The 12,711-nt window shown below is 39.9% G+C and overlaps 1 protein-coding gene and 1 long non-coding RNA gene across 5 annotated transcripts in view; one reads left to right on the top strand and one right to left on the bottom strand.

The window, feature by feature from the left end:
- LOC144586572 (uncharacterized) overlaps window positions 1-12,711 on the top strand; it is an 85,273-nt gene that overhangs the window by 61,336 nt on the left and 11,226 nt on the right. Inside the window, exon 1 of one of the 2 annotated variants that reach the window (XR_013541466.1) lies at window positions 3,832-3,907. The exons of the other annotated variant lie outside the window; for it this stretch is intronic. This is a non-coding gene — a long non-coding RNA (uncharacterized LOC144586572). Of the gene's footprint in view, window positions 1-3,831; window positions 3,908-12,711 lie in introns of those variants that run through there. 2 annotated transcript variants of the gene reach the window in all.
- The window catches only part of TTC39B (tetratricopeptide repeat domain 39B), a 117,673-nt gene continuing 113,624 nt past the window's right edge, over window positions 8,663-12,711 (bottom strand). For all 3 annotated transcript variants that reach the window (XM_020782960.3, XM_078384943.1, XM_020782961.3), the window contains one exon: window positions 8,663-12,545. In XM_020782960.3, the coding sequence (XP_020638619.2) occupies window positions 12,449-12,545 (97 nt within the window). In that variant the 3' untranslated portion in view covers window positions 8,663-12,448. The remainder of the gene's footprint in view (window positions 12,546-12,711) is intronic.

Here is a 12,711-nt window from a genome sequence, read left to right as displayed (position 1 = left end):
ACCTTTCTCCCTCACAAGAGGATGGTCAGGTTCAAGAAAGCAATACTTCCATTTCATCTTCTGGCCTTAGTGACAGCTCAACAGGCTCAATGTCTCCTTTGGCTCATGGCATCAATCACCGTAGTGGTATAGCACACCAGGCTGAAGATGCATTCCTTTCAGTCTTGGTACTTGTCCCTCTTCAACACCCAGACAGACCATCCCTCCAAGCACCTCAGAGTAACACCCGAACTAACTATCTGGTAGACTTCAGTCGCCAATCTCTCAATTGGTTGGCCATTCCGCTCTCTGCAGTTCACTGTCCAGGTGACGACAGATGCAAGCCCCACCAGTTGGGGCACACAGTGCAACAGCCACAGCATATGTGCTATCTGGTCAAAGAGAGAAAAACAATTGCATAAAAATTACTTAGAACTATCAGCAGTGATCAAAGCCTTCCATGCATTTCAATCCCTCATTGGGGGCCGTGCAGTTCAGGTGACCACAAAAAAATCAACAAATGGGGTGGCACACACTCACTATCCTTTCTTTTTCTAGTGGTACAATTCTGGGAATGTTGCTATAGCTGCCACATCTTTCCAGTACTGGTCCATGTTGCCACAAAAGACAACAAAGTGGGAAAGCATGTAAGCTCACCACCCAGACGCACAAATGGACACACCATCAAACCACTTTTCTCCAACTATGCTGCAAATGGGGCAACCCCATTATGGATACCTTTGCCATGGAGCACAACACAAAGTGCACCTGATACTGCTCCATGGCAGGAACAGGTGCTCACTCTGTAGGAGATGTCTTCATGACATGATAGGGCCCAGGTCTTGTAACAGGTTTACCCCCATTCCTCTAATCCAAAGAACAATCATCTGCCTACGTCAGGAGCCCAAGAATGCTCTTTTCGTAGCACCCTGGTGGCCACACCAGCCATGGTTCACCACACTGAAAATAATGTAATTGAACTTTCTCTGCCTCCCACGATCCCACCATCTTCTAACACAGGATAGCGGCAGTGTCTCTCACTCAGACCTCGACTCTCTCCACCTCACTGCCTGGAGGATTCACCCATGGTAACCTCTGTTCTTGCCAGAGCAAGGAAGCCCTCTATCATCTTGCTGTACTGCTGTACAAATAGAATGTTTTCACTACCTTTTCACAGTCTAAGGGCCTCTCAGCTCTACAGTTTACTCTGGATATGCTTCTCTCCTTCACTTTTTCAAACATGGACTATCTCATTCCACCTTAAAGGTCTACATAATGGCTATCATCGTACATCAACCTACAGGTTCAGAAGCATCAACCTTGTTTTCCCACCCAGCCCTCAAGAGGTTCCTTAGAGGGTTCAAGAACACTCGACCTTTCCCCAAACCTCTAGCCCCACAGTGGTCTCTGAGACTGGTGCTCCACTGTTTGACCCATTCACCCTTTGCGCCTCCAACCACTATTCTGCACAAGTTTCTTTCCCTTAAAACATTGTTCCTGGTCACCATTACATTTGCCAGATGGGCTAGCAAATTAGCAGCACTGCGAGTAGACCCTCCTTACCCCCAATTCCCCCCAGACAAGGTCACCCTCTACACAAATGTCTCCTTCTTGCCAATGTTGTCTGCAATTTTTCATGTCAACCAATCCATTGTCCTCCCAACTCTGATCCCATCTCCTTTCTCAGACTTGGAGCACATGCTCCAAACCATTGATGTGAAGCGTTCACTCGCTTCCCATTAGGCTGATTTCTGAAAGTCACCTTGCCTATTCATCTGTTACCAGGGGCCGGACACGGGATATAATGCATCTTTCCTGCTGGACCGTCCAGGTCATCACCCTGGCTTATGAGCTGGTGAATCTCTACATCCAGGGCCTTGCTCAAGGGCATTGATATTTCACACATTTGCAGGACAGCTACCTGGTCCAGGCTGGATGCAAACTTTGGACGAGCTGTCTTGATGTCTATGTAATGCCCACCTTCCGATAAATTAGCTTGCTAATCACCCATTCACATGCATTTACTGCGACTATGAAAAAAGAGAGGTTATCTACCTGTAACTCTGGTTCTTCAAGTGGTCATCTGTAAATCCACATGTCCCGCCCATCCTCTGAGGAACTGGGAGTGTGAGGAAGCATTTTGTGCGTGAGTGACTATGGGGAAGGAGCCTCCGAGAGCTGGGTGGGCAGAGCCTGAGAGGGGGGAAGCAGTGACAGGGATTCCTAGCAAGTTAAAGCCCCTGGCTGGCCAGACAAGAAACAACCCCTACTTGTTCTTGCACAAGATGTGAAGCAGAAATTCCTGGAAATTAGCTTAATTCTTCTCATCCTGGCTTCCTTTTTCATTTTGTAGATTATAATTACTTTTAAATTTCCTATTTTACTGTCCTGTGCTTCTTTTGTATTTTTGGACTTTTACAGAGTACAGAAAAATAATTCAAAGTTTAAGCAACCCTGCTATTTTAATAATACGAGTATATACTGGAGAGTTAACAATGATCTACAATTAACTAGCTAAATAATATTTGTTAGTTATACATTTATTTAAGAAATAATTGACCAAATTAAAAATTCTAATTGACAAAATGGGCAGGTAAATTTGCGGAAATTATGTTGCCATCTCAAGCCCTGTCAATATGGAATTAAAACTTTGTTAATGTCCTATCCTTGACTTTGCTCAACTCTTGCAAGCTGCCCAAAGCTCTGGTTATTGGGTGTTTTAGTAATAAAATAAATAAGTGAACAAACAGACCAACAAATGGAATCAAAGAAAAGTATTTGAGTGTAAACTTAGAGAAGCTTACACTCTAATTTCCAGTTTCACACAAAATTCTATAAACAGGTTACCCAAGAAACAGAGATGTTGTGTCCTAAGGAAAATTGTAATAGTACTGTAAGATCTTTTTGTTACTGTTGTGTGCTGTCAGGTTGCCTCTGATTTATGGTGACCCTACGAATAAGCGATCTCCAAAATAATCTGTCCTCAACTGCCTTGCTCAGCTCTTGTAAATTCAAGCCTGTTGGTTTCTTTAGGGAGTCCGTCCATCTTGTGTTTGGTCTTTCTCTTTTCCTGTTGCCTTCCACCTTTCCCAGCATTGTGGTCTTTTCCAGGGACTCCAGCCTTCTCATGATGCGCCCAAATAGGACAACCTCGGTGTGGCGGAATGCCCAAGTCATGCCTGCCCATCATATGGAGCTCTAGGGCACGAGCCTATGGCAGGATAGGAGGGGTGGAGTCAAAAGAACACTTGGAGACTGAGGGGAGTTGGAGAAGAGTTTTTGAAGGGTTAAGACAGATTGGAAAGTGGGTGTGGGTTAGAGAATAGATAAGAGATAAAAGTAATAGGAAATAGATAGACAGTCATAATATATTGTTACAGTGGTTAATGTGAATGAATACAAAAAAGCAAACGTGTAATCCTATCCAAGTTTAATGACTGAACAATGAAAGAACATCAATGACTTTACTTCTGTGATTTAACAATCAAACAATAAATAAACCTGTTATATTTAGCAGCCCGGGTCTAAGAAACATATTTGGTACAGTGTGGATAAAGATCCACTGGTGGCAGCGTGTAAAAGGGAGAAAATAATACATCATATCCGAAGATGGGCCTGTGTTTGAGGGAACACAAACAGGAGACACTGGGGAACATGACACTCGGTTTCATCATTTTTGCCTCAGAGATAGTGATAGTGCCTCAATATTCAGGTTTTATTAGTGTTGGCACTTTGGAATAAATAAGTTGTTTTTGTGTTGCAGTTTGGGCACTCAGGCTCAAAAGGTTTCCCCATCACTGCTATAGGGGAATGTCCTAGCAAACACATGACTAAAAGCTCTAGAAAGTTCTGAGGAGTCCTTTGCAAGCACAGACTTAACCCATTTGTGTACATTCACAGATGACCACTCAAAGAGCCAGAGTTACAGGTAGGTAACCTCTCTTTTCTTCTACTTTCCAAGTGACAATTCTCTTGACATAACGCAAAGGGGAAATTGTTGTACAGATTAGCACATGAGACTAAGTTATGGAATAATAAGCATATATCAGTAAGACTGTATGTGCAAATGAAGCTGTTAAAAAAGTTTGTCTCATTTTTGCTTCACTTGTCAGAGACCTACCAGCTCCCTTGACCCATCTGAGTTCTGCACCACATTGTGAAACTTATTTCTTTTCATAAATTCAGGAATATTTCTGTCCTTATTTTTTTCCTCAAAAGTATACATTTTTAAAAAATTGCTAAAGTGGCAGATGACAAATACACATATTCTGTATGCTTTTTTCCTGTTGATCAAATACAGTCATGCCGCGCTTTATGATTACCCCGCATTAAGACGAAACCGCATTACAACATTTTTGCAATGCAAAACGATGGTCTGAATAGGGGTTTTTCGCTTTGCGATGATCGGTTCCCTGCTTCGGGAACCGATTCTTTGCAAAACGACGGTTTTAGAACAGCTGATTGGTGCTTTCAAAATGGCCACCAGGTAAATAAAATGGCTCCCCGCTGTTTTCTGGGATGGATTCCTCACTGCACAGGCACCGAAAATGGCCGCCCTATGGAGGATCTTCACTGGATGGTGAGTTTCCAGCCCACTGGAACGTATTGAAGGGGTTTCAATGTGTTTCAATGGGCTTTTTATTTTCGCATTATGACATTTTCGTTCTACAGCGATTTCGCTGGAACGAATTAACGTCGTAATGCGAGGCACCACTGTATATGCATTTTAACGATATCACATGCCTTTATTTATTTGGAATGCAAAATATATTGTGTCAGAAACATGCACAATTTTAAAGCCAATTGTTTATCTCTGGAGGTCACAGAACAGTACCCTGTTTCCCTGAAAATAAGACCTAACCTGAAAATAAGCACTAGTATGATTGTTCAGGATGCTCTTAATATAAGCCCTACCCCCAAAATAAGCCCTAGTTAAGTGAATCCCCGCCCTCCACCATTGTGCAGCAACCAGAAGATGACATTACTGTATTTGAATAAATGTAGATCATTGTATATGAAAAAAAACTTCCCCTGAAAATAAGTCCTACTGCATTTTTGGAGTAAAAATTTATATAAGACCTTGTCTTATTTTTGGGGAAACACAGTATGTATGTAGGTAAATACAATACTCAATTAATTACTTTTCTATCCATACTTGTGAAGGTTAGGAGAAAGCCATCAACAGCAGCTTCACTTTGTAAACACTGCCATCTCCTGAGGGAAAACACACAAAGCACTACTCAAGATTCAAGAATAAACACAAAAATCAGTAGGAAGTGGTTAAGCTTGCTAAAACCATATGGCAAACCTCAATATGGATGAAATATGTTCTCAGGGTTACATCAAATCCTCCCAAGACCAAGACAATAAATGTGAATAATGTCTATGGAAACGGGTTCTTTACAGCTCCTTGTAGGTTCACTTTAAATTATATTTAGAAAGAGGCAAATTGAATAAACTACACAAATTGCAGATGAGTTGAAGAGCTGTGATTAAGAATGAGATACATACATTCAAAGGTACAAGGAAAGCACATGTGCCTTTATTTCTTAGGAATGGTAATAACAAGTATAGCTTACAAGTACAGAAGAGTCCATATAGTACAGTTCTAGCTGCTTCTGTTCAGAGAAAGAGAGAAATACAGAAATATATTTAAATGCAGCACCAAGTATCAGCAAAGCAGGGACTACAAAGAACAAAAAATTATGAAGCATTCTTATATGGAAGTAGTTTAGGGGTGAAACCAACTTAATGGTAGAAAAAGCAGTATGGTACATAAAAATAGGTCCAGCACCGAATTCAGTCAGTTACGCTTGCCAGCATTAACTTTATCACTACAAATTTCAGCAGTGAATCATGACAAGATTAGAAGGCAGGGTAGGCTTTTGCTATCATGCGCCAGTTGTGTGACTCCATGGCTATGCTCACTTCTTAACTTGTGGCAGTTCACTGCTGAATTTTATACTATTGGAATTACGCTAACATAAATATGGCTAAATATAATAAAATCTAAAAAAGAAAAAGAAAGGCATAAAGTATAATATAGAAGCCAAAACCCCGACAGGTGCTTCAGACATAAACGAGGCTTGTATACATCCAGAAGTGTTTTAACTTGTTTTCTTTGAAAATGAACCTTCTACCATGCTATGCCAAGTCTGAAACTACTTTGAAATCAAACATGGATTTCATTTATATTTTTAAGCCCAAGGATTTTGCACAACTGTGGAAGATTCTGGGGTGTTGTTGCACATGTTTACTGATACAGTGGTGCCTCGCTTAACGAGTGCACCGTATAGCGATGTTTCCGTATAGCGATCCCTTTTTCGGGATCGCTATACGGAAACATCCCCGATCGTCGCAATGGGGAAAACCCGCATTGCGAAGATCGGGTATTGCGGCGGCCATTTTGGAGCCGCCGAACAGCTGATCGGCGGTTCCAAAATGGCCGCCGGAAGCCCGGAAATGGCTGCCGGCAGCCGTTTTCGCGCCCTGCCCTCGCTTAGCGAAGGCGCGAAAATGGCTGCCGGCACTTGGAATCCTCGCTGAACGGGTAAGTAACAAAGGTATTGGAACGCATTAAACGAAGTTTAATGCGTTTCAATACATTTCCCCTACCCGTTTAGCGACGATTTCGCATAGCGAGGGTTAATCCGGAACGGATTAACCTCGCTATGCGGGGCACCACTGTATGTACTTTGCCAATGCATGTGAAAAAAGGCCTTATATCCATGGTGAAAAATGACCGGAGAATTCTCCCACACAAAAGGGGGAGATTGCCAGAGACCCAGGATTCCTCCTTGCATGCAGCTCTAGGCGCACAGCGCTCTTACGTGTGAACATGCAACCACTGTACAGATCGGTGGGATCTTGTTCCTTCTCACCAGCATGCGAGGACTGTTTATATAGGTATCTTCAAGAGAAGGTTCTCTTTCATGAAAAAGGACTTTTAAAATTTCAGACATAAAAAGTCAAGAACACATGCTCCTGCTTGGAGAACCTTGTCTGGTAAAGTGGAGGGTGAGTTTCCAAGTTGACGAAGTCAGATTAGTTCAGCACCGGCTGATCTTTCCTCTCTAATCACGGCTCATGAAGTGGGGCTAAGAGTGCAAGACTCAAATTTTCTGTTGCCTCCTTTCTTCCCACCTCGTAACAAGCACCACAGGTATTTCCTTCCCAATAGAACACCACTGGAACCAAACTGATGCCACTGAGCAAAAATTCTATCCAGCTGATGGGCATGTGTATGTGGGATAGCATATAAATGTTTAAAAAGTTTGACAATACATGTGAGCATGTCGGATAAGAAATAAACAAAATTCTAGAGTATGTCACATGATCCACACATCTCTTCTATATAGAAAAAAGAGGATACTAAGAAACAATACAGAGGAGAGATCAGTTTTTCATACTCAACTAGGAGTTCTGTCTTAATAATAATCACCAGACATACGTAGTATTAGGAACAAAAAGTTATATTAGTAGATTGAAACTACTGACTCTAATGATACATTTATTTCATAGATGTTCTATGGCCCACAGATTACAGCATATATACATCTACGTTTGGGAAGGAGCCATGTGTGAAGGTCTCGCTGCATTTTTAAAAACAGTTCTGGAAGATGATTGTTGTGGGTTTTTTGGGCTTTGTGGCCGTGTTCTGAAGGTTGTTTTTCCTAATGTTTTGCCAGTCTCTGTGGCTGGCATCTTCAGAGGACAGGAGTGACACTCTGTGCTCTGGTGCAGTTTGTTTGGGAGTTGAGTATTTATAGCTGTGGGATCAGCTTTTGCCCTTTTCAGGAGATGGGTGATTATCGTGATCAGTGTGATTTTGTTGTGGGTGTATTGCTGTGATAAATATTGCTGTTACTGTGATTGATGGATGTTGTTAGCTGGTCTTTTGTGTGTAGTGATCAGCGGTCCTTGTGGCTGGGTAAGAGTTCATTGACCTTTTGCAGGCTGTATTTTTCAGTGCTGGGGGCCAAGCTTTGTTGAGCTTTAAACTTTCTTCTTTTTTGTTGAAGCTCGGCTGGTGTTTGTGGATTTCAATGGGTTTCCTGTGCAGTATAACATAATGATTGCTGGTGTTGTCCAGTATTTCAGTATTTTAAAATAGAATTTCATGTCCAGCTTGTTTTAGGCCAGCAGAGCTTCAACAAAAAAGAAGAAAGTTTAAAACTCAATAAAACTTGGCTCCCAGAACTGAAAAATACAGCCTGCAAAAGGTCAACGAACTCTACCCAGCCACAAGGACCGGTGATCACTACACACAAAAGACCAGCTAATGACACCCATCAATCACAGTGAGAGATGATCTCTCCTCCTTATCACAGCAATACACCCACAACAAAAACACACTGATCGGCATAAACACCCATCTCCTGAAAAAAAAGCTGATCCCACAGCTATAAATACTCAACTCCCAAACAAACTGCACCAGAGCACAGAGTTCTAACTCCTGTCCTCTGAAGATGCCGGCCACAGAGACTGGCAAAACGTTAGGAAGAACAACCTTCAGAACATGGCCAAAAAGCCCGAAAAACCCACAACAACCATGAGATCCCCGCCGTGAAGGCATTCATGAATATAAATTCTGGAAGAGCTTATCTACTAATCTAGTTTTACACATTCTTTTGACAACTCAAGGACGTGTTCCTTAGTTGGTGAAGACATTACTACTCAACACTTCTTTAAATGCACATCTTTATTTTGTTGTCCTTTCTGTCATAAAAAAGGCAAGGTAACAGAAATCTGTGACAAAACTCACACCAAGATATGGATATCATCTTTGTCCAAATTCTGCTCTGTTACAGAAGAGTATGTAGTTTGCTCTCAGTGCAATCAGCATCCTAAAGCTGCAATCCTATGCACAGTTACATGCTCCACTAAGCAAATTCAGATTTGCTTCCAATCAAGTATCACTAGATCAGACTACTAGCCTTTTTAACTTTTTTGTTTAGTATACCAGTGGTAAAGTGAGCCTCCTTAAATAACTTTGTAATCAGGACCACAAAAATAGCTAATATAAATGCCACTGATTTGTACCAGGCAGTAAAAAGACAAAAGCAACATTCACAATTGAGTATTTAAACCAGATTTCAGGTCACTATCATTTTTCTGATATAGGAGATGACTGTTTGTCATTATATTGCAATTAGCAAAATGTTCTAAATCTATTTGCCATATTATTTTCTAGTCTTGATAAAGATACAAGACAGCTGGCACCCATAACCACTATAATTTAGATGAATGAGATCCTTCAGTAATATCCCTTTAAAACATGTATCATTTCCCATTAACACCTCAGTTAGAAGCTAAAAGCCATTGCCCATTATTATAAGCACAATAGAGGGCATAAATGTATCTTTAAAGAACACATCACTAAAAGAATAAATATTTAAATATAAAGCAGAAGCATAAAACTGATGGAATAACATCAATGTAAAATTATAACAGCAGCAAGATTGGCATAAGCACAGTAAACAATTGCATCCCTATATTTAACATCACAACTATGTAAATCTAGCAGTGACTCTGCATATGTTTATCTGTTCTTGTCTAACATAATATTTTTTTAAAAAAGTGACATTGAGGATCTCTGTACATGAAACTCTTGGCACATTATTTTAAAATTAATTTGTGATATTTTTGAGTACTTGTGTGACCTGGGTATTCAAGAAACTAAAACCGTCATCAGGTAGCAGACAAAACAGGTCTTCTTAAAAAAATCAAACCTGTCTATTTGTAAGCTCCACACTGGATCTGAAATAATTGTTTAGGATGCTACATGGAATGAAAAGTAAAAAGCTGCATGTGCCAGAATTTACCAGTGACCCTGTATGTGCTTTCCATTAAAAGCTGAAAAGGAATTTATGGGGGAAACTAGTATAGACTGAAATACACAAAACCAAAACCAAAAAGAAACCATTGCTTTCAATGATCTGTTATGAGAAGACCCATTTATTAAAGCTTGCAAACCTGTACTAAGTAATCTAGAATAAAATTTTATACCTAGTACTGCTGTTTATGAACATGTACAATCTATGCAATATGAATTTGAACAATTGTGACAATAAATTATATTTGAATTGTTATATTTCAGAATAGAGCATCCCACTTTACCACTAATTCTGGAGCTCATAATTCCAAATAAGTAGCACCTAATGGCAAGGGAAACACTATCATTGTGAGTGTATAATAGCACTAGCTATTCTAAATATGCAGCATTGTATGGAACGTGTCAACATTCACAATGGATACATTTGGTCCTTATAATAAAAGAAGTTCTTGCCTTCTGCTGTGTTTCCCCTATATTGGAGAAAGAGAATGACCTTGGACAAATGAATTTGCATGTTGCAATATGCCAGAATGCTAAATAATTTTGGCTTGATTTGACCTATCCACTATCAGTAGACACTGCTTGATGGCTCTCCTTGGACATGTCTTACAAGTGGGATCAGCTAAACGAATAATGAATCTTCCACCTGTGGCTTAACAATCATGATGTGTGTGGATTGCCTTTTGCTGGACAAATCAGAGTTGTACGTCATGGACAAGTCTTCTGCTGGGATTTTGTGGTGGTGAATTGGACTTACTTAATTAGCCACAATTTATTGCCACAACTTATGTGATTTCACTTGCTCTGCAATAAGGTCCCAATAGAATTCTGCTTGTGGTTTCTTCTTGGCTTTTGACTTTGGCTTGTGGGGAGATGCCAGAGTTCTCAGTTCACATGTATCAATAAATCAAGGATGAAAAGCCTACTGTTTGTTCAGGTGTTCTTTCTTGCAATAACAGGAAATGGGAAATGTGCATGAGTGTGCAAATTTTAAATAGGGTTCATGTGGCATGTTCTGGCTTATTCTCACATCTCACATGCCCTCAGAAATGTGCATCTGTCTGCGAGTTCCACAGCATACAATGGCTGAAATCCTGGTACGCAACATACAGTGCAAAAGGCTGATGGTGCCATCAGCTGTGGTTATTTTTAAGGAATTAAACATTTCTAATCATCCATGAAGGTCCCTTTGCTCCTTTGGGGTCCCTTTCATAATTGTGGAAACCACTGGCGGCTGTGGGACAAGCGGTGATTTTTAATTTCTGAAAATTGCAGCCAGCAGGGTGATTTCACTAGAAGAAGCAATTCTGGGAAATTAAAGACTCCTCCTACATTTTGAGGCTCCCAGAGGCTTTCATGTGATGAAAGGGATCCCAAAGGAGCTCCAGATCTTCAGTGGGGGGACTGGAAATGTTTAATGTCTGAAAAATCACTTCATATGTTAAAGCAACAGAATTTCAGCTATTATTTTATTTATATAGAATAGCTGCATTAATATCAAATGTTATGGGTGCAAATTTTCTTTATTAACATTCACAATGAAACTGGAATTTGAAGATATCTTCATAAAATATATAAATAGGATGAGCTTCAAACCTACTGAAGTTTGGTGGCAGGAACTGAAAGGTCCTTAAGTATCCTCAGGACACTAGATACGTATTTGCCTGAGATACTGTTCACCCCAGCAACATCAATTAATAAACATGTAGAGCAGGAAAAACATATGTATTGCTACTCTGATTCAGAATCTCTTTCTCTTTTTAGTTCTAATGCTACAAAATTGAGAAATACGTCCTCTATGTATTAAAAACGGCTTTAGAGGGCAACCCAAAAAAGTCTTTCATTTTGGTCAGAAATATATTAGCCAGAATTCTACTGTTGTTCATGTAAGGTAGGTGTGACCTGCTGCAGCTAATTGCAGTGGACTGACAAGTGTTAGAGTACACCTCTGTTGCACAATCTGGCACATGACTAGACATGTAACTGAGATATGCAGCCTCAGCCATTAGCGACAGCAAATTATGGAAACCTTATGAAAACACATAGAGGATTTTGGCCACTGTTAAAATATTGCACAAATTCAAGCCAACATTCGTGAAATGACTTTATCCTATTCATTCTTTCTGACTACTATATGATAAATAAGATCTTTGGTATGTAAACCTATAAGATGCAGAAATGACACAACTAAGGCTACCGGCAGCCAACTTTTTTTAGTCCTAATTCATAACAAAGGTATTACAGAAATTCAAGCTTTCTTTGAATGACGAAACTATAAACAAAATTATCATATAGTTTCATGCATTAATAACAGTAGTCCCCTCATAAAAAAATAAATGTTTCAACTACTCTTTATTGCACCAGCAATTTTTTAAAAAATATTTCCCTTTCATGCCTACCATGAAACTGATCCTTTTATAAACAAAAAATAAGGTCTTCCTCTAAATGATCAAGCAGAGATATGGAAGTGCACCATATAAAAAAGAACTGGTCAAAAGGATGACAAACATTCAGATATCACAAATGATAGAAAATATAAACTACATCTCTTTTGTTACATAATTTACATGATTTTTGCAACTTTCAAAGAATAACTTGTAGATGCTTCTATCAGCACATCTCCCTCCAAAGACATCAAGGCGTTGGGGCAGGAGTCACTTTCATACTGTTCAGCGCTGCATGAATTCGGAAGTGTAACCTGGATTCCATGGAATATTCCTTATAATTGTTTCTGCAAAAGACAACAAGAAGCAAGCTGAACAGCTGCTCACCAGCACTACCAATTTTCCATTCTTTTTTCCCATACAGCAGAATAATGGAAAGAGAAAATTATACTAAATTTTGCCAATATATTCACCATAATTAAGCAAGTACTCTGTTGTTTTGATAAACTGTAG

Source organism: Pogona vitticeps, chromosome 2, assembly GCF_051106095.1.
Source record: "Pogona vitticeps strain Pit_001003342236 chromosome 2, PviZW2.1, whole genome shotgun sequence".
In the NCBI taxonomy this organism is placed as follows: Eukaryota; Metazoa; Chordata; class Lepidosauria; order Squamata; family Agamidae; genus Pogona; species Pogona vitticeps.
The sequence above is the reverse complement of the archived record's forward strand: the minus strand, read 5'-3'. Positions and strand labels throughout refer to the sequence as shown.